Here is a 23,464-nt window from a genome sequence, read left to right on the forward strand (position 1 = left end):
ATATTTTTCAAAGGCCCTTTTTGAGGGGCTTATTTTTGGAGGAGCTTATATTTGGAGGGGCTTATCTACGGAGGGATATTTGCATTTCAAAATCGATCGGGCTAGCCTTATAGTTGAAGGTGAATTTACCGTTTTTGCTTTGTCTTACTTTGTATTTGAGGGCAATTTTCTAAGTACAAGCCCTGGGGGGGCTTATATTTGGAGGGGCGATTTAACGGAGTGTTTTTTGCATTACTGGTTTGGGGGGCTTATACATGGAGGGGCTTATTTTCGGAATTTTACGGTAACTGTTTTCGGTCTTCGTGTCGTAACATTTTAATACCGAATGGTTTATTTAAATAATAAATAACACTGTCAATAAGGCGATATCGGCTAAAAGTAGGGAAATACAATTAACTTGCACCAAAGTTTTTTTTAAGAAAAATTAACGGATCCTTACCTGGCGAACAAGCTGCATAATTTCTTTTATGAGGTGAATCGAGGCAAAGATAATTACAAAGTAATGCAGAAACACGACAGTCTAGAATATAAGCAAACAATGGGACAATTAGTATAGGTAATAGCATGATTTGTAGTGATATGTGGCATAAATACCACGAGTGATATTTCGAAATTGTTGTACGTAATTTCACGAGCTGTTAGGCGAGTGAAATTTGAGACAATTTTGAAATATCACGAGTGGTATTTGTGCCAGATATCACGCACAAATCATGCTATTATTTGTTTATACTACCACCCACAAAGGTCTTGTAATTTTCACATGTAGGTATTTCAAATTAAGCTGAAATACCACTGCTCTAAGCCAATCAAATTGCACAAATTTCCCATGTAGTAGTATAACAATGTAAATACGTTTATAATTAAATTCTTGAACATTTACATAAACTAAAATCAACATAAATTGCCTCAATTTTATAGTGTCTTACTATTTCTAGTGATGACTAATGCCATGCGATTCCAACAACAAAACGTTCTTGCGCCAAGGTATATAAAAAACGCACTTTATTTGAGTGTCAGTTGTTGGCTTCACACTAGAAACGAAGTTAGTTTCAAGTAAGAACTTGATTTAAGCGCGCTTGGAAAAGTCGCTCTGTAGAAAGCATGGCTTCACACTTGTTGACAAAGTAAAAAAGCTTGAAGTACAAGCTCGTTCATTAGTATCTTGGAACTGCTTCACGTGCACTTAAATCGTGCACATGGCTTCCATTTCTTATTGGTCAAGTGTGTTCTCAAGTGTCGCCTAGAACAAACTTTAGGGCGAACTTCGGCTTCTTTGAACCACGCATGATTCCATGGTCACCAGGTAAAGTTGAAGAGGGTACATTTTACCCTTTTCACACTCGAAGTAGGTTCCAAGAACACTTACATTTTACTTGAAGCTCTAGTGCGAAGCCAACAAATGTATTTATAGAGCGTTTTCACTCACGTGGCAAGCATCTGTGCAAATTTATGAGAACAAAAAAAAAGAGTGTACACACGAAAGAGTTCAACTCGCACAGGATTGGTTTGGAACACCAACATGGCCGCCATTTCATTGTTTTGGAACACCAATATGGCCGCTGTGACGTCATGTAAAAAAGATCTAAAGCCTGCGTAGGGAAAGGGAAGGGGGATTCCGGGCGCGCGCGGTTTCGCTTCCAAATTCCATTCTCCTTCCCTTTAGAGTAAAGCACCTAGACCTCCATTCCGAGTCACGCTTCATGCATTTGGAGTCACCGCAGCCAAACGCCTAGACTAGTTAATCTCGTTTTCTCTCGTCAAACTGTTTTTTTCGAGTGCGAACATCCAGATGGTCATAACTGATGGTCATAACTGAGCCCGCTGAACCAAGGGTGGGGCTATTAGGCCTGGGTTCGAAACGGTATCCTAGCAACATGCAGCACATGCGCAACAAAGATCTTAATCGATTCATGTAGAGGCTTTTAAGGGTACGCAAAAATCAAGAAAACGAAAGAAAGGTTCTGCTGGCAGAGTGAAACCGGACCAAGGAAAAACAAAAAGAGAGAAAATACAAGAGTGTTGCGTCACCTTGTCAGATGTGTTGCAGGTGTCAATTTCATCGTGCCACTCCTAAACAGAACAGTGTAAACGCATAAGGAGATATATAACTACTCCCGTAACACGTGATGTTGTTGTGTTGAATAGAGAATCAATTAAATACGGAAAAACTCTTTTCTCCACAGAGGCACAATTTATGGCATCGCAAAAGTTTCTGAAACACAAGGAGACTGAGCAAGGGAATTTAAAAAGTAGGTTGAGTATGATCGTCTGGGTGAACGTTGTCCTGAATAGGACTGTTGTTGTTGACAGTGACTGACGTTTCGACAACCTGCGCGGAAGTCATCTTCAGAGTCAACGTGATTTGTAGGAGTTCAACTCGCACATTATTGTAATGTCTTTATTGTAATGTCTTTCGTAATTCAGCCTATGGCTGCAAGGTATTAAGACAATAAAGCATCTATCTATCCATCTGTATCACGTCAGTTGATGGTATTAAACTCTGGTTGTTGACCTGATTGGTCAATTAAGTCGCGATGTTATTGGTCGCCTTTCAGTTAAGCCGTGACGTTATTGGCTATGAAGACTCTTAATGTCATTGGTGCGTTTCGATCCGTCTATTGTCACAGTTAAACAGTCGTTTATTGTTAGCCAAATTGTCAGTTGTCCAGTCGTTCTCTCGTAGTACAGCTAGTTCGTTTTGCTTGATTCCGTCGTTTTTACGGTGCGGGTAACTGTTGGCTTTGGCTCTAAAAATGACTTCCGAAAAGGTTGTCGAAACGTCAGTCACTGTCAACAAGAACAGTCCTATCCAGGACTACGTTCACCCTGACGATCATACTCAACCTACTTTAATACGAAATGACTCCTAGGTTCAAACCTTTCACTGAATTTAAAAAGTAAACGCCTGGAGAGTGATGTCGCTCCCCGCAAATGCGCTCTCTTTCCAGTTTTCTTTATATTCTTTAAGGTGACAAGAACAAACTTAATGTTCCTTATTGTTCTACTTTACAGCAAAACCACGGAGTTGCAAGAGATGAGATGTCACGAACCAGAAAAAAACCCATAAGTCATCGGGCGCAAATCTAGTAAATGAAACGACGAGTCATGTAAAAAGTAAATTAAAAAACCTGTTTTGGCAACCAAAATGGGAGTAGTTTTTTGGAGTGTAAAATTTTGGGGTGCAACATTATGGGCTGGAATACATAATTGTAAGGCTGTTGTGATTCAGATTGGACTCAATTGTGCCTACAAGGCTAATTTGGCCCTTTGGAGCCGAATCAGATCTTTTTAAAGAAGCAGGCCGTATCATAAAATTTATTAAAATTCAAACAACGGGATCTGCCACGAAACCCCTGAGTGAAACAGAAAAATCACTGCTCAAAACACGAAACAAAGGTATAAATGACATGGCAAATAAAAAGCCATGAACGTATGGACAAACATGAAGAAGATTGAAACGGACTGCAATTGTGGTTTTTGAAAACTTGTTAGGTCTGTTAGCCGAACAGTTTTTCAAAGTTCATTTTTGTTGTTTGTATTTGGTACTTTGACTTACTAACTGGCCATTGGGAATTGCAGGTGTCTCGTTACAGAAGCTATAATTGCACAGGACACAAATGTTGATCTTGAGGTTAACAGCCAGGGCAGTAAAAGGAAGAAGAAACGCCAAATAAAGCAACAAGTTGACGATAAACGTTATCCATCCAAATTTTTTCCTACAACAGAAAAAAATAAACAGATATTCTATTATTTTTCTTTCAATCAGAAGATACAAATCCCTCATCCTATCTCGTTCCAGTCCAGTGCCCAAATTATATCTTGAGCAGTTTCTTAGCCAATCACAATCAACTTATCTGAGCTGCTGTTGTCTATGATTGGCTAAGAAGGTGGCGCGAATTTTTTTTGGCCAATCAAAACGAGGAAAACAAACCCGGAGTGAGCTGACAGAAAATGGATAACACATAAAACCCAGGAAAGAACAGAGAAACTAACCATTTAATATTCATGAGGACATAGCACACAGGGTGAGTCAAACATCTCTCCCGCCGTCGTTCTGCCATGGTCTTAAAAAGAAGAACAGACAGGGAATAAATCAAAAAAAAAGAAAAAATAAGAATGACAACAAAACCAGAAAAATGTAGAACACTTGCAAGGCATAAAATAATGTCAGAAGTGGGATTCGAACCCACGCCTACAAGAGTAGACTGGGACCTGAACGCAGCGCCTTGGACCGCTCGGCCATCCTGACAACATGCCTTTATCGTATTGATTTTGTTTTTTAAAAAACTCTTTTCTAGTCAACTGCGTCTCCAAAAATAACACATGTCATCACCACAATACTTACGGACAGTAATCACGAATAGCCCACTTTCGATATATTAAAATTCTATCAAGACTCCGAGGCTACTGGTTCTTTCTCTATATTTGGTTTGGTTTTCTTTGTGCTTTTAATTCTCTTTTGGGAAATGCGAGACAATGGAGTAGTGAAAAACTTGCAATTTTGACCCTAAAGCCTCCGAGTCATGTTAGAATTTTAATATATCGAACGTGGGCTATTACGGAAAAAAATAAGAATGAACACAAAACCAGAAAAACTGTAGAACACTTGCAGGAGAATGAAAAAATAATGATCTAAAAAAGTAATACCCAAAGCAAGACTCCACCAACAGCAATAACTGATTCAATAATACTATCTAAAGGAACATGGAGCATAAAAATAATGTCAGAAGTGGGATTCGAACCCACGCCTACAAGAGTAGACTGCGACCTGAACGCAGCGCCTTAGACCGCTCGGCCATTCTGACGAATTAGCTGGAAGTTACCTTTTTAACGCAATCATACAGATTTCAAGCAATAACGTTTATCACTAGCAGAAAGCTTGGGGAATTTCATACCTTAAGCGCGTCGAGAGAGTGTTCCAATGGACTTGTCGTGCTCTGCTTCCCTTGTATTAGCCTTAAATCGTATGTTACCTAACAAATGCAGAGCCATCATATCCATTATTCGAATTGGAAACAAGGAAAGCTCGATAAATTACTGCGCTTTTCACAAACATGCGAATTTTGAAGTTTAAAAGCCAACTGACGATTGCGTTTTTCGCTGCCGTCAATCATGTTAACGGACCTCTTAGGAAACAAAACTTTACTTTAACGGGTTCAAAAGGTCATGGTTTGTGATTGGTGGATCTCGATCCGTTTTGTGTGTTTCTGTGTTTCAAGGTTCGTTGCTTGTGGTCGTAATTATGATTGACGGCAGCGAAAAACGGAATTGTGAAGGCGGCTTATGAACTGCGCAGTAAGCTTCTCTATGGTCTCGTTCACTATTATGTTGTACATGTACATCAAATAGTATGGTGGACTAAACGGGAGAAAGGAGAATTTTCGGGGAGGTGAAGGTAATGAAACACTTTTCAATAATGTAAAATGACTAAAGTAAAAGAGCATTGTTTCGATATCTTGCCTTGAAATCTTTACTGCTTGGATCTCCATCTTGTTCGATGCAATTGTCTAAAACGCGCTGGAGAAAAAACGTCAGCCAGTGAGTAATTTCAAAAGAAAGCAATGAAATTTGTTTGAAGTCAGTTAAAAAAGAGAAGGATTACAAGATACGGCAATGCACATTGTGTCCCAAACACGACGTTCACCGCGTAAAAGTAGGCAGCAAAATGTTGTGGCAAATATCTATTATCATTCGATGCAAATGTTTCTTCTTTTTCATGGACCGAGGGCCCACCACGTGACCTGCAAATAACTGCCTACAAATAATGGTGTGCTCATGCGCAATGCCGTCAACTGTGTTTGGCTGCAAATAATATTCTGCACATACGTAAAGGAAACCGTGCTTTTCTCCCTCTTGTGATCCCTCTTGCATGAAAAATGGCAGATCGCTTCGCTTCCCGAGGATGTTCATTAAAAAAAAACAAACTCGGTGATCGAATGAACTCGCCAAATTTCGTGATTTGTCAGTGTCTCGCAGATCAATTACTTGCCGAAGCCAATTAGTGGAGCTGCTGATCACGATATTTTGCTCAACCTCGTCCAATAATTGCTAATTGTTACATATGATATAAAATGTTCTACAGTTGGTATGGGATTTAATGGAGCCGGCTAACTCTCCGACGAGCATCCCGGTATCTTTGATATGGGAGTTCCCCCTAGACTCATGTGGTGAGTTTCTTATTTTCGTTTCATGAATTAAAAGTAAGTTTGAGAATGAAGTGTACATACCTCTGCTACGTCAGGCATTTTTGCCACAAGTGTCTGAATCTGAGATACACCTCCGCCTTCAGTGGTGTCAATCACCTCTTTCCACCTATGATTTAGGACAGATAGAATACTTAGTTATTCACAGTAACTAGATATCCAGTCAAGACCAAAAGCGAAGCTCTCGAGGGATCTGTTAAGAAACCTATTTCTTAAGTAATTCAACTTTTGCCGTTAGCAAGAAGCGAACTGAATTCCTCCTTTAAAAATGGACTTGTGCCTAGATCAATTGAAAAGTAATAAGCGGATAACTTTAAAAATACGTCACCTCAGTGAGCTCGCGATACAGTCATGTGACACTGGTCAGTGGATACCCTATTATGACAGCTGTCAACGATCATAACATGGATGTCCATTTAATAGTAAGTTAAACACAGTATGTATATACCTTAGACTTTAAAGCTAGTAAGTAAGACATAACACATCCTCTAACATGAAGGGGCGGACGCACGTACGCACAATTTTGTCCAAATCAAAATTTCTTGGATACAAAGAGAACCAAATTTCCTTCCATGGTGCTCCGCTGTAAAAAATTATGGTGTGCAGCTTGGCAACCACGTCATTTATTAGTCCCATTTGCAGACAAGACTAGCAAATTATGGTTTGCAGCTTGGCAACCACGTCATTTATTAGTCCCATTTGCAGACAAGACTAGCAAAAAAAACTTCGAATACTAGCCTGCATAGTAAGCGCATTTCAAATTCAAGCCGCACGAGGGATTCACGCGTGTATACCTCGCGTGTCGTGATTTCGAGGTTTTCTCCGCCAAAGGCTGTGTCTTTACAAAGAGCTCTTCCTTGCGCACCTCGAGAAATCATTTAGTACCAACCTGCTATGTTCAATTATGGCCATCGCAACCTCTTCTTTGTCGTTGGATATGGCAAGGTCCAGCACATTCTGGTTATACTTGTTTAACAGGATTTCTTGTTCTTTTACGGACAGCAGATATGACACGAGAGATGCTTGGCCAGTAGTTGCAGCCAAGTTCAGGGCCGTGTTCTGAATAGAAAAAAAAAATAAAAATATAAATAGAGTTTCAAACATTTTTATAAAATAATGTCTGAAGTGGGATTCGAACCCACGCCTACAAGAGTAGACTGCGACTTGAACGCAGCGCCTTAGACTGCTCAGCCATCCTGACATACGAGTGACAGCCTAAACATTCTATTTACAATGACAAGGATAAGCAGAATACCGTATGTCCTCGTGAAACGAAAGTTCAACGGCTGAAGGTTTTGCCTGTGTAACGACGAAAGAAGTCTTTTTCGATTCCTTTATCCTTTGAACAATTTTACCAGATTTTAATAAAACAACAACAACAACCACCATCACAACATCAAAAACAAAAACAAAAAGATAGAGTTTCAAAAACGTGAACGTGTCAGAAGTGGGATTCGAACCCACGCCTACAAGAGCTAGTAGACTGCGACCTGAACGCAGCGCCTTAGACCGCTCGGCCATCCTGACAACATGCCTTTAGCTTATTGCTTTTGTTTTTAAAAAAACTCTTTTCTAGTCACCCTAAAGCCTCGGAGTCATGTTAGAATTTTCAAATATCGAGCGTGGGCTATTGCAAGTGCGGATAAATTTAGTTTTCTGGGAAACTGCCCACCTCCCCCACCCCTAAGCTAACATTAAGAATTACTCCTCACGATTGCTTAGGGGAGGGGAAGGTGGGCAGTTTCCCAGAAAACCTTAATTGATCCGCAAGTGCGTCAGACAGGCAGGGGGAGTAGGGAAGTTATTTGACTGCATGATCATGACTATGAGTTAGAGAAGTTCAAAATAGATACCAGTTCCCGTCGGAGAGAGAGCCCCTGGGAAAAAAAAACTGAGAGGAGTGGAGAGCAGCTCAAAAACGTCGAAAACAGAGAGAAGCGCTGCGAGAGACTCCATTAGGAATACGCTTTTCGGATGCAACTAATTGATAGTACCTATAGTCAGTTTCGTTACACTGCACCTGATGTTTATTAAGAGCGTTGAGACTCTCAGGGTGAGCCTGTAGTATGTACTCCACACAGCGCTCTGAGCCATTGACAGCAGCCATGTGAAGTGGTGTGCGGTCATGATGATCTCTGATAATAAATTGACGAGGGAAATTAGTCAAAATACGTGGTTTTTATTATAAAGCTAATACTCAGAACAAGATAGCCGGACTAATGAAGGGCCACTGTCACGCGAAAAACCATGTCATATTCACCATTGAACGACTGGTCAGTGGCAGAGAGTTTAGTTTGTTTCTCGAGTACCTCATTGCTGAGTTTCGAGGACAATAAATTAAACTTATTTCGCGCGAGATCACTCATTAAGTGGTTTGTTATATAGTGCATGAAGAAAAACTTCCTTTTTTGCAAATTTATGAAAGTGAATCGGTCAACATTTGCGGGTAACATGGCGCAGCTAAATTTTGCAAGGTAGTCATCTTTATATTACCTTTCAAGCGTAGCGCCCTCCATCAACAGAAGCTTGGTTATATGCTCATGCCCTTCGTGACAAGCGTAATGAAGAGGTGTTTTTCCCTGATTATTTTGTAAATTGATTATTCGGACATTTCTCTTCTCCAGTAATACTTCAGCAATCTGTAGCCAACCATACCTGAAAAAAGCAAACACTGATTTAAGTTCGACAACAAATTCCTTAAAAGAGCGCGTTTGCATAGACCATTTCAGGATATAAAACACTGTACTCCTCTTTCATAAGGTCAAGACTATCAAAAGTGTATCAAGAAGTTGAGGCCAAAATAATAGACATTAAAGTCGCGATAATTAACTCTCCACTTTACTAATGGGGCGGAAATTAACGTTTACATAAATTGATACGTTGTCATGAAGCGTTTGATTTGCTATAATAAGCCATCCGCCTAGATTTTCTCGTTGGTCCGCAAAACGTACCGAGCAACGATATGAAGAGGTGTATCCAATGAGTCTGACGTCACTTGACGAGCCGCCTTGTTCTTGTTGATGAAGAGAGCGATGTGCTGCAGATACAGAAACAACAATTATTAAAGGAGCTGTGTCACGAAATTCAGCCAAATTAGGAAATTACAAAATGCCCGTAAAATTAAGAGAAACATAAAAATAACAGCTTAAAACTTTAAAGGAAGGTTAAAATAGCATAACAGAAACAACAGATCCCATGGATGGGCAAAACTGAAGAAGATTGGAACAGATTGAAATTAGGGTTTTTGAAAACGGTTCAGCCTAACAGTTTTGCAAAGTTGATCCTTGCTGCTTGCAACTTCAATAATAATGCTCAGGAGTCATATTTGTTTGTCTCGGATCTCTAATCTTGACATTTACATGTAATTTCTTTGCTTACTTTAAGTTCCATAGCGATTGAGGGCGAGTAATTGGCAAAATTAAACAAAATGAACTGGACTGCCGTGACACAGCCCCGTTAAGTTAATAGGCTGAATATGATTGTCCGTGTGTGTAGTCCAGAAAAGGACTTTTTCAGTGAATGACGTTTGCGAGTAATTCAACGTCAGAGTCACCAGAGTAAATTGTGTATAGTCAATTGCTGTATTTTCGACTAGTTAGTTACCTGATTGGGCAAGTTAAGTCTCCATGTTATTGATCGTCTGTCAGTTAGATCGTGAGGATATTGATGCGAGAGCTCTGAGATGCTAGTAGAGCGTTGCTTTTTGTGATATGAAATGGAATTTAGAAATACCTTACCTCGATAATAAGGACATTTACCTGCAAGTAACCAGCCCGTGCAGCGTAATGCACTGGGGTGTATCCAGTAATGTCCTTATCAACCACCAACGCCTTCGCCGCAGGACTCTATAAGTTAAGATAACAGATAAAAATAATGTAGCTGTAAATGATCTGGTAAGCAAATATGTCATTGTAAACAAATTCAATGATGATGGTTTGAGCGCTAGTTCTTCAGATCCTAGGAGCGAATCAAGCGATTCTAGGAAACGTTTTTCCCAACTATGTTCTCGGGAATAGCATAGCGCCGGTCCGCCCGCGGCTTGTTTATGAGGCCGCACAAATATGCTTTGAAAACAAGGAGCGTAAATTGCCTCTTATGGCTGAAATTGCTGTTTACTCATGAGGATTAAGGGGCAAGGATAGGCACAAACTCGGTCAAACCGATCAGCACTTTTGTTACATGGTACATCTTTGTCCAGTTCCGCCGAACGGCTAAATCATTTGTTGAATCATTTATTTTGATGCGCCATTTTAAAAGGGACCCTCAAAGCCAATTACTGCGGGACCGGCAACAGTCCTCTACCCTCAGGCGAGATAGACCACACTACCGGGGTCTACATTCCCTACTCTTTTCTAACAGCAGGGTGGCTTCTTTTACATCACTTTCCAACTGATAAGAAAGGATGACGAGGATAAGGCCAACAGCTTAACGTTACCGCCCAATGCCACGAACATCTGAACTGACAGAAGATCTGAAATCACAGCGCGAATCTCCAACTGAGCTAACCGGGAGGAGGTTAACCATGTAAGTAACCATTTTTTTGCTTAATTACCAAACGTATTACCTTGAGTAAGGCTTCCATGGTGGACGAATTTCCATCCGCAATTGCTACGTGCAAGGGTGAGCGCAATTCCACATCTCTAAGTGTTACATCGGCCCCCCGGTCCATTAGTAATTGAACAGTAGCTGTTCCACCGGCTGACGCAGCTAAGAAAAGGGGGGTGCGACCTTGAATGTCTCGAGGATCCACCGGAGCACCCTGAAAAGAGAAGGAACTTACACTTACATACCCTCGTCTACTTTAGTACTGTCGGACTTCGTACTCGTACGGACCACCTGGTGGTCGATACAATAATAGAAAGAATTGTAGTCTGTTGTACGATGTGTTAAATTGGCGGGGACGGGGAGGAGGGGAGGTTGAGTGGTAGATCAAGACCTTTCCACATCCAACTGTAGCTGGTCTTACAGTCACTTAGGTGGACTTTACGTTATATAAATGATAGCAAGAAAGAATGGTAGCCAGTGGACCTCATACGCTTCACCTTGTAGCTGTGAATTTTATGCCACGGATGGTACCACATTTTTAACAAATGCTCGGGATTATTCTTTATTGTAACTCATTCCTTTTCACCCTCGACCTTTTGATTTACTGCTTGCGCGTTTTTGACCAACGCCAAAATACGGGCTGGTTTGCAGTCCGTCGGTCATATAGAGACAAAATACACGTCATACCTGATCTACTAAGTAGCTGACAACAGTCGCGTGATTGTTCAGCGCTGCCCGATGAAGGGGTACCATTCCTTGCTCATCTAGTATCTCTTCTTTACACACACCACGGTCTGCTCCAACCAGCAGCTGAACTATCTCCAGTGAGCCTTGTGTGCATGCCAGATGAAACGCTATACTGTTGTCCGCCTCCTACAAAAGTGGATATATTTTTGTGTTGAAACAGCTCTGTTTTAGCGAGCTTAAGCAAAGACGTTTGTGAGGGACGCACTTCCAATTTTGTTTAAATATTCTTCTCTTCGTGGAAGGGATCACAGTAGCGCCGCGACAATATAAGTCACATTACAGAGCTCTCAGTTCTTACAGTCGAATTCCTGAGATGAGGAAAAGCTAAACTGATAAGATAGTGTTGATGTAATTGGCCACTACCTTCGTTTGACGCACATTTGCTCCAATTTGCAGGCACAGTGACACGATCTGAGGAAAAAAAATTCTCAATTAATACACGTTTTACATTTATAAAAGATCCAGTTTTACTTCATCGACGATACGTTAGACCATGCGAATTCTCAGTTGAAAGAAGACAACTGTGTTTTGTTTCAGACGGCCGGTTTAGGCTGATGAAATCAACTGAAAGAAATAGCATAGTTTCAGGTGCCTGAGGAGCTGTGGCACGAGGCTAACAGTTTCTCAAAGTTCGTTTTTGTTCTTTATGGCGTTGGATATAAGGCTTATGAGACATATTTGTTTGACACGAAGCTGTTATTTTGTCATTCACAAGTAATTTCGATTTCTCAAGATCCATAGCGAATTAGGACACGAGACTGGCATTGTTAGAAAAATGAACTAGGCAGCCATGACACAGTACTCTAAAGCTGCGCATGCACTTACCTGTGGAATTCCGCTGTCCACTGCTAGATGTAGCAAGGTACTTCCTTCATTATCAGCATTACAAAGGAGATTGTCTTTGTCGAGTTGCTTTTCGTCCACTGAAAGAAACAAAGATAATAAATTATCAAATAGTTGAAAGTTAATTGGGGAGGCCTCCACTCTTCAAACTGAAAAACGCTAGTTACGCATGCGTTGTAGCATCAACATTTTGCTAGTCACTCATAGATTACCACAAGGCCCAATTCCGCGTTAGACTTGTCTAACACGAGGCGGCAAGGATTAAAAATGGCGGGAAAATCATGATCACGTGAGATTAGGACACTTACAAATACTGACAAAGTACTCAGCAACAGATTGTGTTCCCTTGGACACTGCCATACCAAATGGCGTCATCTTATCTTCAGCTGTCTGACTGATATCACCTTCGTGCTCAACCTAAGAAAAGACACTGCATTAAAGGTTCGTCTTAAATGTTAGTACCTTTTACCTAAACGGTCTAACCCTTTACATTGTTTCGGGACCCTAATATGGCCACCGTGACGTCATGTGAAAACGATGTAAAAAGTCTGGCTAATTGGACTGTTAATAGTAGCTCCGCTTGTTCAACTGTATGGTTTAGCTTATAAGGAAATACAGTAGACAGCCTGAGTAGTGCTGGGGCCGGCCCCTGAGAAGAGCAGTCAAGTATAGAAATTTGATCAAGGTGTATCCCTTTAAGAAGGACAAGTGATCTAAAATTCAGCTTTAAAACGCAGATAGCGTCCTACTAGGATCCACCATTTTCGGTACTTTCGTTCGTCGCCAGTGCCTCTGTTGTGTTCTGAGAGGTAACAGGACGGTACAACTTTGTCGCATGCGATAAGTTAAAGCTACGACATCAATGAGTCAGTGATAGGTCCAGTTTACTGGATACAATTCTTGTTGGCTTATCGTAAGTGACAAACACTTGAACCTGGACAATTGTCCTCACCAAGCTAAAAAAAGAGTGCCGCTTTTTTAGAAGGTGTACATCTGAAGGGAGAGGAGTGTATGTTCTTTACTTACCAGTTGCTTGCAAATATCCACGCTGTCAATTTGGGCAGCAATGTGTAGAGGTGTGTACGAGCCAAATCCCTTCGCGTTGGAATTACTTTTACTGTCATTTAGAAGCAGCTGTTCAAAGAGAAAATAATAAATAGAATAAATCCGTGAGCTCTAAGCAGCGCAGACAACAGGGCGCATTCACTGAATTTTCTGTTGATCGTTTCACAGTCTCCGTTCTACTGGATATACTATTGGCCAGTTTGATTTTGGGCGTGGGAATGGGTCGCTGTTGTGTCGAAATGCACTGTGGGACTGTTGTGGGGATACTAACACTTCCTTTACTGGCTATTGTGAAGTTGCGCAGGATAAATTTGGGTCGAAGCTCGTCTCCTTAAACAGTTTAAAAGGGCAATTTGGCACCACATTGACCCAGTGGATCAAACACAACCTCAAAATTGCTCATTGCAGGGCATTTTATCTTAAACAATAGGTTATTTCCACCTAGTCAGTCACGTGGTACAAAACCACCATGCTGAAGAGTAAGAGATGCACTGATAGAAGAACAAGCAAAGAGCTCATATCATTTAAAATTGTAATTTGCTTTGTTTGTCTTCTCCCATTGCGTCTCTTGTACTGCTCTCCAGCATGGCGCAGTCGTACCTCGTGAATTACTAGCTGGAAAGGGTCCCTTCAGGCTTTTTCACGTTTCTAGCCACTGTTTACATAGAGGTTTTGGAGATACAGTATGAAGATAACACAGGTGCTTCCATTCATTTCCAGAAGATTTCCAAAGTTTTCTGAGGGTTATACGAAGATGTTTGTACAATAGACTAACAATGAGAGAAAACGTCCGGGTGTTTAAGAAGTATAAAAAGCAAACTGGTTCCCAGGACTTTTCTCTCAGTAATAAGGAGTGAAAGGCCTGAGAACCAGGTTGTTTAAAAGCTCACCACCACAATGGCTTCACTGTTTTCTCTAACGGCATTGTGCAGTGGCGTGTCACCGCGCTCGTCCAAACACTTCACATCAGCTCCTGATTTGAGCAGTAGATCCACAATGGTCACGTGTTTGCCAAGAATAGCATTGTGCAGCGGTGTCTTGCCGAATGTATCTTTCGCGTTAACATCTGAAGAAGGAATGAATGATAAAAATTGCGAATCACTTATGATGATAATGATGGTAACGAGGTGGAGCTGGAAGGGAGGGAAGGGTGGCCGTGTACCCCACCTCCAGTTTTTTTGCCTCAAAAGTCAAAACATGTAGACTACGCATAAAAGTTGAAAATAAAAATTCATCTCCCAGAGCACACAATGATGTCTGTGCAGCTAGGTGAAACATTTTCTGGTTTTAAGATACAGAGACCAGTCCAATGGGTCCGGGGCGAAAACCCTCTGCTTTTCAAATACAATGACTATGAGCTACCTAAAATCTTTGTGCCCCACTAGTTTCTAAAGGCTTGCCACGACTCTGCGAGGGTAAAGATTGTGGCTAGTCTTGTTAGTTAGGGCAGAGGTAGGAAGGGTGCGAAATGTGAACAACACGCTGATGTTGATGGAGTCTTAGGGCGAGATCCATTCGACCAAAATTCAGACCGGTCTGACCGCGAAAAGAGGACCACCTCAAAAGGTGGACCAGTTTTTTCGAAACTTTTCTGGTTGGACCGAACCGATCTATTGAGTTTTGGACCAAAATTTCTGGAAATTTTGGTTGAATGGATCGCGCCCTTAGTTAAGGTGAGCTCTTTTTACTGGGACACCTAATAATGACCAATCTATTACCGAATGAATTTTGCCTCGCGAGGCCGTTTTTTTAATCAAGGAATAAAAAGCTGAGGAAATACACAAGAACATTAAGAACAAAGGTGAGGGTAAACCAGCCATCCCCTAAACAAAAAATAGAGCTAAAGGCAGGAAAGGGAATGTTTTCCCCCCTAAATTTCTTGTTACAACGAGCAAAAGCCTTGTGCCTTGCTTTCATGGCTAGAGAACTTACATGTCCCGAATGTACAATGACACGGAAGTCAGAATGCATTGTTGGCCATAAGCCATAAGCTGTCATTTCTTTCAGAAATAAATTTAATTCATCAAGAGAAAGCAAAATCCACAGCCGTGAGGGATAGCGCGTTTGGATATCGCATACTAAAGCTACCTTCAGCTTTGAATTTCTTTAATAATCATTGATTATTATAGAAGAGGGTCTGAATGGGGTTAACCGACTAGCGACAAAGGGCGAAAAATATTACTGACTACCGACAAAATGAGTAAAAAATTACCGACTACCGACGGGAAAAAAATTAACCGACTACCGACATGCGCTGATATTATCAATATTTGTTTCCAGAAAAAAGAGCATTTTGTATTTATTCTAACCGTTAGCTCGAGGAAGTAACCTTTTTAAATTTGTGACTCATCAGATGGCCTAAGGGAAAGAATTTCCTTTTTTGGTTGTTGATACAGGTACATTGCTACAGCCAATATCAAAATCACAAAGTCACACCTTAAGGATGCTACCGACTTTATAAAATTTATTGAAAAGTCAAGGTGAAAAAACCGAACGTTTCTTGCTTAGATTAATCTTCAAAGAAAATTCTTTCCCGTTTAATGTAAAGGACTATCAGTACAAACCCACGGTACCGCGATGAGCACAAAGACAACAGTTTCCTTTCCAGTATTTTCATGACACATATTGAAACACAAAGTTTAAGCAAAACCGTCTTTAAACCAACTGTTTGAAAACGCTACATAGATGACATTTTTTCCCTATGGGACATAAGTAAACCACACATCGTAGCTTTCTTCGCGGAACAAGTAAACTTACATGCCCTACTATGAAATTCACGGCCGAAATATCTGAAAATGAGACATTCTTTTTAGAAACGGTTGTATACCAAAGTACAACATTCAGCGAAAAAATGAGAAAAAGCTATCCTTGACGTAAGGACGCATTTGAAACGGAAACCTTACAGTATATACATTTTCATCTCTTATCACCCACCAACTGTTAAAGCGCCTGTTTGACAAACAAGGAGCCTTGAGAATCCTACGAACAAACTCCTCTGAGGAAGTATTTCAGATTTCAAAAGCGCTTGATGGACAGAGGCTAGCCACACAATTTTGAAAGAAAAATTGCTAGTAGAAGTAAAACTCACAGAAAGGAAGGCAGCGCTCCTGAAACAAAACAACCAGGAAGAAAAAAGACTGAAATATTGCCTTTCGTGACACAATACTAGCCCTTAGTGTCTATAAAAAAGAAGCTTTAATGAAAAAGTGGAATCTCATACAAAACCAACCACTACCTTGCCAAAATTTTAAAGAACCACCTAAAGTGCTATTTCTTTGAAAAAGGAAAATTATGGCAAAGGACATGCTTGTTAGAACCAAAACATCAGAGGGATAGATGTGCAGCCTGTCACCCCTTGCAGTTTTTCACTAAAATTAATTCAAGTATCCAAAACGCTAGATTCATTAATTATTAATTAATTACTTTTTACTGTGCCCTGTAGTCGACAGGGAAACCAAGTTCGCATTTACGATAAAAGCTTTGGTAATTTTATCAGTACTATCATTCATTTGATGGCAAACAATGATGAAATAAACGATCATGTTGCATAAAAAAACAAGAGTTAATGAACGGTTTAGGCGCAATCAAATGATGCATTCTTGCAAGTTTTACTCTTTCCTTAGGGATCAAAGTCTTGAAAAGTGGGTGAAATACATAAACATATTAATAATTAACAAGCGTTTTTACTTATTAACTGAGATTTTCCGACAACCGACGAAAATCGAAAAGTTTAACCGACTACCGACAAAGATCGAGAATTTTAACCGACTACCGACAAAATTACTGAATTTTAACCGACAACCGACAAGTGGACCCCCCATTCAGACCCTCAGAAGCTATACGAAACATTTGAGAGAGAGTTTCGTGCGATATCTCAGCCAGATACTTCAAGACTGTCGAAGGACTGGCCAAAGCAAAACAACAACAATAAAGAAACGCTTTAACTTCGAACACTAAATGCACTTCATAGTGTTTGGACTTTACTTACCAACTCCTTTGCCAAGCAATTTTTGAACCTCTCCTTCATTTCCTGATAAAGCAGCAAGATGTAATTTTTGCAGTTTGTTTCCCTTGCCGGCTTTCTGTTAAAGGTGAAAACAAACAAAGAAGCTTTACATAACGACTTCCAACCTGCTATGTGTTTTGGTAATTAATTCTTAATAAAGCTTTAGGGGAAATAACTGGGGCATAGCTGTGTCGTATGATCATTCGTCTACAGCGGCAGACAAGGGATGAGATGAGGCAGAGGTAAGAATATCAACTAATACAAAAAGAGGAAATTTTGATCAGTGACCCAGTATGAGCTCACACTCCCCTCGCTTTGCCCAGACGCCTTTGACGCCTTTTCATTCAGGTTATTGACTCGAACTCATGAGTAGGACAGTAATTGCTCCGTAAAGCGACTCGTTATTAAGGAGTTTAAATAAGTTAAAGGTGTCTCACTTTGTGAAAGTTGAAAATATCGTTAAGAGCCATACAGTAAACTTGTTGCATGCACTTCAGTGGAATTACATGTCGCTATCAAGCTAGCGGAACGTAATGGCAAACAAAGGAAGTTCATCCCGTCATTGCAGAATTGTTACATCTGAAAGTCCGACAACACGGCATATTTACGATTTCAGTTTCTAAGGTTTATATGGATAACATAAAAACTAGATTAATGTTACCAGCTTTCTGTAGGATGCAAAGTAATTGTTCAGCATCGTACTTGTAGATTTGAGAGACTAAAAGTCCGTTCAAATACACACCCTTACGATGTAACAATATCGCCCTTAGATAAAGCAAAATGCTTTCCCTAAGCCGGGCTTTAAATTCATAGAGCGTTAAGCTTTATAATTGACTTTATTCTAGCAAAACTTGTTTATTTAGGGTAGATCGCAGAAAGGAACATGAAATCTTAAATTACTTACTTTCTCCTATACGTGACCCGCTATAAAGCTCTGAAACTGGAAGTTTTTTTTAAATGACCTCTATGTCAAAAAAAACGTTATCTAAAATGCGCAACTGAGCCTCACTTTTAGTTTAATACCACCACTCGATAATTTTCTTCATTAACTCTCAATAGAAAATATGTGCATGTTATTCGATGTAATACCGACATGAAACCTCTGATTGCCCATGCTAATACTAAAGTCAATAATGCCTCGCTCTTTCAAAAGACACCATGTCACAAGTTTAATAAACTTACCTCGCAAAAGTCTGATAATCGTTTAAGGCGGTCTGCCAATTCCGTATCTTACCTGGTGGTGTTTAAAACGGGCGTGTTTATTAGGAGTGGCAGTAATTGCTGCGGCATTACCATTGGCATCTGTGTGTTGGTCACCCGAAGAGTCTGAACGTAAAGATATTTGACTAAACTTTCTCATGTTGTTCGGCGAACGATTGAGCGTCGGGCTCGAAGGAAGTTGAACATGTAAAGGAATGTCTTTCTCTGCTTTTTGTTTATCGTTTCTAGACAAAGATCCTGAAGAAGGTTGTAGGTACGCAGTTTGTCGCTTTTTTAACCCCTGTTTTTGGTACATATTTTCTTGGAGATGCAGCCATCGCACAGGATTTATTTCTCGATAAACTTCCTTTCGCGACTTCCAATAGAAATCCGCTTACTAGGTGACAAAGTTATTTTTTTAATTTTACATGCGCTTTTCCGAATCAAAGCTTGTTTGTATTTCATTTTGACGGCTGGATGGTACTTGACAATCGTATTAATTGACACCTCGGTCAATTAAAACCTCGATCATTATCGGCAACGTACGTCTATCATGGGGCTATGACGTAATATTCTTTTCATATTGTAATTTGTTAATAGACGTATATGAAGTGATTATTTGAAACATTTGAACTTCTGGTTTCTTCTAACTTGAGTACAAGGAAATCAGCCACACACTCTATTCCCTTGTATATTAATTGATCAGTCAAGTTTTCCAAAACATTGACTTGAATTTGTTAGCGAAATTGTGATCAAATATCTTGAAGCCCGTTTAGTTCATTCGTACACCAATAATGTTTTCAAAACTGTTCTAGTAGAATCATTTAAACTGGCATGGTCAAAACTGAATTAGGCAACAATTCACATTTCATCAGGAAATAATGAGTGTTCAGAGTACTATCTCATCAAAAGAATAACGAACTTTTGTTATAAAGGACTGAACGAAAATGAATAATTTTATAAACCGTCTAATGATGTAATGAGTAACAAAGCATTAACGACCCAGTGAAAAGTGCAAATTCTGAAAAACTTTTTCTCTTCGCAGGGTCAGCAATCATGGAGATATGCATTTCGTTCTATTATTTAAACGTTTGATTTTTAATAATAGTAAAAGCTCCGTCGACGAAAATATATGGCCACTGACCATAAGATTTTGCCTGATGATGGTGCGAGATCACTGAAGTGAAACCTATTCATCATGGTCATCAGTCATTCAACACGGTGCATAGTTATTAGAGGAGACTGGTTATGAAAAGCGGCAAACATCAATGATAAAAACAACAGTGCTGTAGTTTATGTTGAAAGCACCCTGAAAGTGCACAATCCTTTGGTTTCTGTTGGCAAATTGTTACGGAATAAATTAATGCAACGTTTTTATTGGTCAATACGATCAAAATGATGGGAATGCTTTTGAACGTTGTGCACTTTCAGGTCCACAAAAACATATAACAAAGGAGTCTGACGGGTTTCATAACCATTCCACTCAATTAACTATGACACGGTGCTACACTGATTTGTATTTTAGTTTGCTAACCCAAGAAACTCCAGCTGACAGTTCGCGGCATTACTACATAACAGCCCCGCGAAATCCCGGAACAAAGGTAGGGATTCATGAATCGACCTCCGCTGCTTTCTCAAAGCTAAACTAATTAATTGAGAGTTTTCTTGAGAACTATTGGAATTCAAAGGCAAGACACGTTTCCATCCCTTATGTATCTTACTTTATTAATTTAACTTGAAAATAAAGAAAATAATTTGAAAAGTCCAAAAAATACGACAGAAAACCGAGGAGAGGTTTCTTATTTTTTTTCAGACAGAAGTCGGAAGTCAGAACAGTGTTCGGAAGTCGAAAAATCTAAAGGAAGTTCTCCCTTGGCTTTCGTGAAAAAAAGACTCAAGAAGATTTTCTGTAATCTGTTTTCTTACTGTCCTTTTTCCTTTGTTACTGGCTTTTGTCAAGCGCAGAGAATGGTAGTCGCTGTTTGCTCTAGTTATGCAAATCACTGCATGCCAGTACATGTTATAAACGCTCTATTAAAACCTTGAACGGGCAAACAAAGCCACTTTAAATAATTATCTTACGAATTTTTAAACTGTTAAACTGTTTTAACAGTGTATTCCAGCCATTAGCAGTAGCCATGACTTAAAATCCCTGCATAGACGCAGAACGCTCGTAAAGAACAAGAAAATCAATCTAATTATAACAGGAATCTAGCGTCTCCGGGGGATTAGCTCAAATGGTAGAGCGCTCGCTTAGCATGCGAGAGGTACTGGGATCGATGCCCGGATTCTCCAAAACTTTTTTTCTTCGAAAATTATTATTATTTTTTTTTCTTTTATTCTTGGCCAATAGCTCGGCTAACAGACAGGTTTTCCGCTGCAAATTGCGGTTGACAATCCTTTTCAAATTCCTCGCATCAAGAACTCCGCTATGTTTGGGTCGAACCTAGTGGGACAGGAACGCGTGACGAACCCCTAAGAACGTCTGCGTGGGAGGCTAGGGCATGTGCTAAGATCGCTGATTTCCGCTCAACCGAAATGTCTAAATAATGTACATCTAACTGGATTTTCAAAAACGCTACCGCCAAATGTCCAACAATTTCCATTATAATTACTTAGTTGAAGACTTCAGTGGAACCTCGATTTAACGAAGTGCCAAGGGACTTGGGAAATTTGTTCGTTATATCGAGGCTTCGTTAAATCAAAAACTTTGATTTAACGAAGTTTTGGGAAAACAAGCAAAATGTTCGTTATGTCGAGGTACAGTTAATGACAGCCTCAAGAACCCTCGAAGTTCTCGCTTCAAGCACACCACAGGACACCCAAACTGTAAAAGCTCAACTTTCTGAACTTTCTGCCATTACGCAAGAGCGCCATTGATATCAATGAAACTATGGATTTCCAAGACGAAGAGTGATTCCTGCTTGCTAATCAAAATGTGAACAACTTTAAATCCAAGTTTAAAAGATGCTCTCTAACAGATCCCTATGAATTTCGCTCTTTCGCGACGGAACTATCAGAAACATTTTACCTGCTTTTGACGAGTTTGATCGTACGACTCCTGGATCATAAGGAATAACTCTAAACAACCAAGAAAAATTTATCTTACTAGTGCTGGCTCAATTCCGTACTCACTCCTTTACGTAAAGGCTTCCTTTTCTGCTTTGCTCCATTGTTTTTGCTGTGTGCAGAGCCATTTTCTAGATGTGACAACATCACGTTTTCGTCTCCTTCTTCCATGCTTAGCTGCGACTTATTCACGCAATTACAGACAGTTCAAAATGTAAGGCAAAACATAAATATTCTTGTTTTTATAACCGGTACACTATTGTTCGGCATGCGCCCACAAGAAGAGGCTATATATAACTTTAATTTTAAATGCAAGAATCTGTTTGGTTGGAAAAGCAAATTAAAGAGTTTTGGAGCTGACATATGAAAGAATTACGTGTACTCAATGAAAGTCTCCAATCATCAGTCAAACCCCGGCTCTTATATGATATTTTGGCAAAAACATGTTCATGAGAATTATATTTTACCTGTTTTTTTTCTTCTTATTATCATTATCATAAAGGTCAAGATACAAAGTGTTAGTTCAGTACTTTCAGTTCCAAGCTGTTGGAGTTTAACAATCATCATTGTTTGGTAAAATCATAAGCAATGGCAACAAACAGATTGCCTCGGTCAAAGCTCTCATCAAAACATTGAATAAATTACATTATCATTAGGTCTTAGAACATCCTTAACTTCCAACATTAGACCAGGAACTCACTTGCCACTAGCCTGCGAAAACATCCATTTCTCCTCGCGGATGTTTTCGGAGGATAACTTGCCACTGACTTCCATCATTCAAGTCCTAGGCGAAACGAAAGTTCAAGCTCTCTTGTGCCAAGTCCCGTTGTGTTTCATCGGTGTGATATTTATCTTTTTGAATTGACTTTCCATTTATCTGTTTATTCGTTTGTTGTTGTTGCTTTTTTTTCACAGGACTCTGTTCAAACTAGCTCGATCTAATGCTAACCCAGTAGTTCAAGAATCAAATATAAATAAATTAATGACTCATTAATTAATGTTGCTTGAGCGGTGCCGAGAAATTATTTGCAAGTGTATCAATTTTGGTCATTGTACACAGTTGACTGTCCATGAGCAGAAACCTCTCTGCTGACAGCACTCGGTCCCTGTCGTTTTTCAGACGTATATATAATTTGTAATCGTTAGCTCTTAAGAAAGTGGAAATCTCTCTAAACACGCAATGACCGGTTTCCAAAGGCCTCCATCTTCAAAGAGCGATGACTCTATGTTTTGGTTTAGTAGACCAAGGAAAATTTCGATATGTTGAAACCAACGCGTGGGCGAATAAAACAAAAGAGATCGTCTTGAGGTTAAAGGATGAATATACATTTCTTTAATTACTTTTTTCCTTCAAGCCTTGAAGCTACGTTTAAATTGTGGCCAGTCTGTCTAATCCTGAGTTGATATTTTCCTTTCCAAACAGTGATCTTCCCGCATGTTGTTATAACAGCGAAGAAACCATAAGTCGGTAACTTCAATTTAAAGTGTATTAGGCCGGGCGACGGTACTTAAAGTACCCTTTTGCCAGGGCGGATAAAGGTTGGGCGATGAAACGAGCGCTCCGCTCTTCATTTAATGTGTGATGCGGAGTAGGACTGGCACGAGCGCTCTTTCCGCGCTTACGGTGCGCTTGAAGGCCGGCGAAATTTTCCTTGTTGCAAACCGGAAATCCTATTTTCTTTCTGTAATTTCAGGCTACAATGTTAAAAAGATAAATTCGTTTCAAAGTAATATCAATAAACAGTTTCATATGTTTGTGTCTGTACGTCTATAAATCAAACTTGTT

The 23,464-nt window shown here is 39.9% G+C and overlaps 1 protein-coding gene and 4 non-coding genes across 5 annotated transcripts in view; all 5 read right to left on the bottom strand.

Annotated features, from left to right (window-relative positions):
• LOC140953937 (transient receptor potential cation channel subfamily A member 1-like) overlaps window positions 1–18,960 on the bottom strand; it is a 32,125-nt gene extending 13,165 nt beyond the window's left edge. Inside the window, exons 1-21 of the mRNA XM_073403317.1 lie at window positions 18,644–18,960; window positions 17,392–17,485; window positions 14,294–14,469; window positions 13,365–13,472; window positions 12,647–12,755; window positions 12,321–12,418; window positions 11,859–11,906; window positions 11,436–11,621; window positions 10,768–10,962; window positions 9,962–10,048; window positions 9,155–9,240; window positions 8,697–8,858; window positions 8,224–8,338; window positions 7,093–7,262; window positions 6,228–6,312; window positions 5,461–5,517; window positions 4,896–4,973; window positions 3,994–4,064; window positions 3,557–3,716; window positions 2,029–2,070; window positions 440–520 (exon numbers count right to left, since the gene is read on the bottom strand). Coding sequence (XP_073259418.1) covers window positions 440–520; window positions 2,029–2,070; window positions 3,557–3,716; window positions 3,994–4,064; window positions 4,896–4,973; window positions 5,461–5,517; window positions 6,228–6,312; window positions 7,093–7,262; window positions 8,224–8,338; window positions 8,697–8,858; window positions 9,155–9,240; window positions 9,962–10,048; window positions 10,768–10,962; window positions 11,436–11,621; window positions 11,859–11,906; window positions 12,321–12,418; window positions 12,647–12,755; window positions 13,365–13,472; window positions 14,294–14,469; window positions 17,392–17,485; window positions 18,644–18,925 — 2,490 coding nt within the window. The 5' untranslated portion in view covers window positions 18,926–18,960. The remainder of the gene's footprint in view (window positions 1–439; window positions 521–2,028; window positions 2,071–3,556; window positions 3,717–3,993; window positions 4,065–4,895; window positions 4,974–5,460; window positions 5,518–6,227; window positions 6,313–7,092; window positions 7,263–8,223; window positions 8,339–8,696; window positions 8,859–9,154; window positions 9,241–9,961; window positions 10,049–10,767; window positions 10,963–11,435; window positions 11,622–11,858; window positions 11,907–12,320; window positions 12,419–12,646; window positions 12,756–13,364; window positions 13,473–14,293; window positions 14,470–17,391; window positions 17,486–18,643) is intronic.
• Window positions 4,166–4,249, bottom strand: Trnal-cag (transfer RNA leucine (anticodon CAG)). The gene has a single exon. It is a non-coding gene; the product is annotated as a tRNA-Leu (tRNA).
• Window positions 4,722–4,805, bottom strand: Trnal-cag (transfer RNA leucine (anticodon CAG)). The gene has a single exon. It is a non-coding gene; the product is annotated as a tRNA-Leu (tRNA).
• Trnal-caa (transfer RNA leucine (anticodon CAA)) lies at window positions 7,321–7,404 on the bottom strand. The gene has a single exon. It is a non-coding gene; the product is annotated as a tRNA-Leu (tRNA).
• Window positions 7,643–7,730, bottom strand: Trnal-cag (transfer RNA leucine (anticodon CAG)). The gene has a single exon. It is a non-coding gene; the product is annotated as a tRNA-Leu (tRNA).
• Window positions 18,961–23,464: the final 4,504 nt, after the last annotated feature.

Source organism: Porites lutea, chromosome 12 (genome assembly GCF_958299795.1).
Source record: "Porites lutea chromosome 12, jaPorLute2.1, whole genome shotgun sequence".
Taxonomy (NCBI): domain Eukaryota; kingdom Metazoa; phylum Cnidaria; class Anthozoa; order Scleractinia; family Poritidae; genus Porites; species Porites lutea.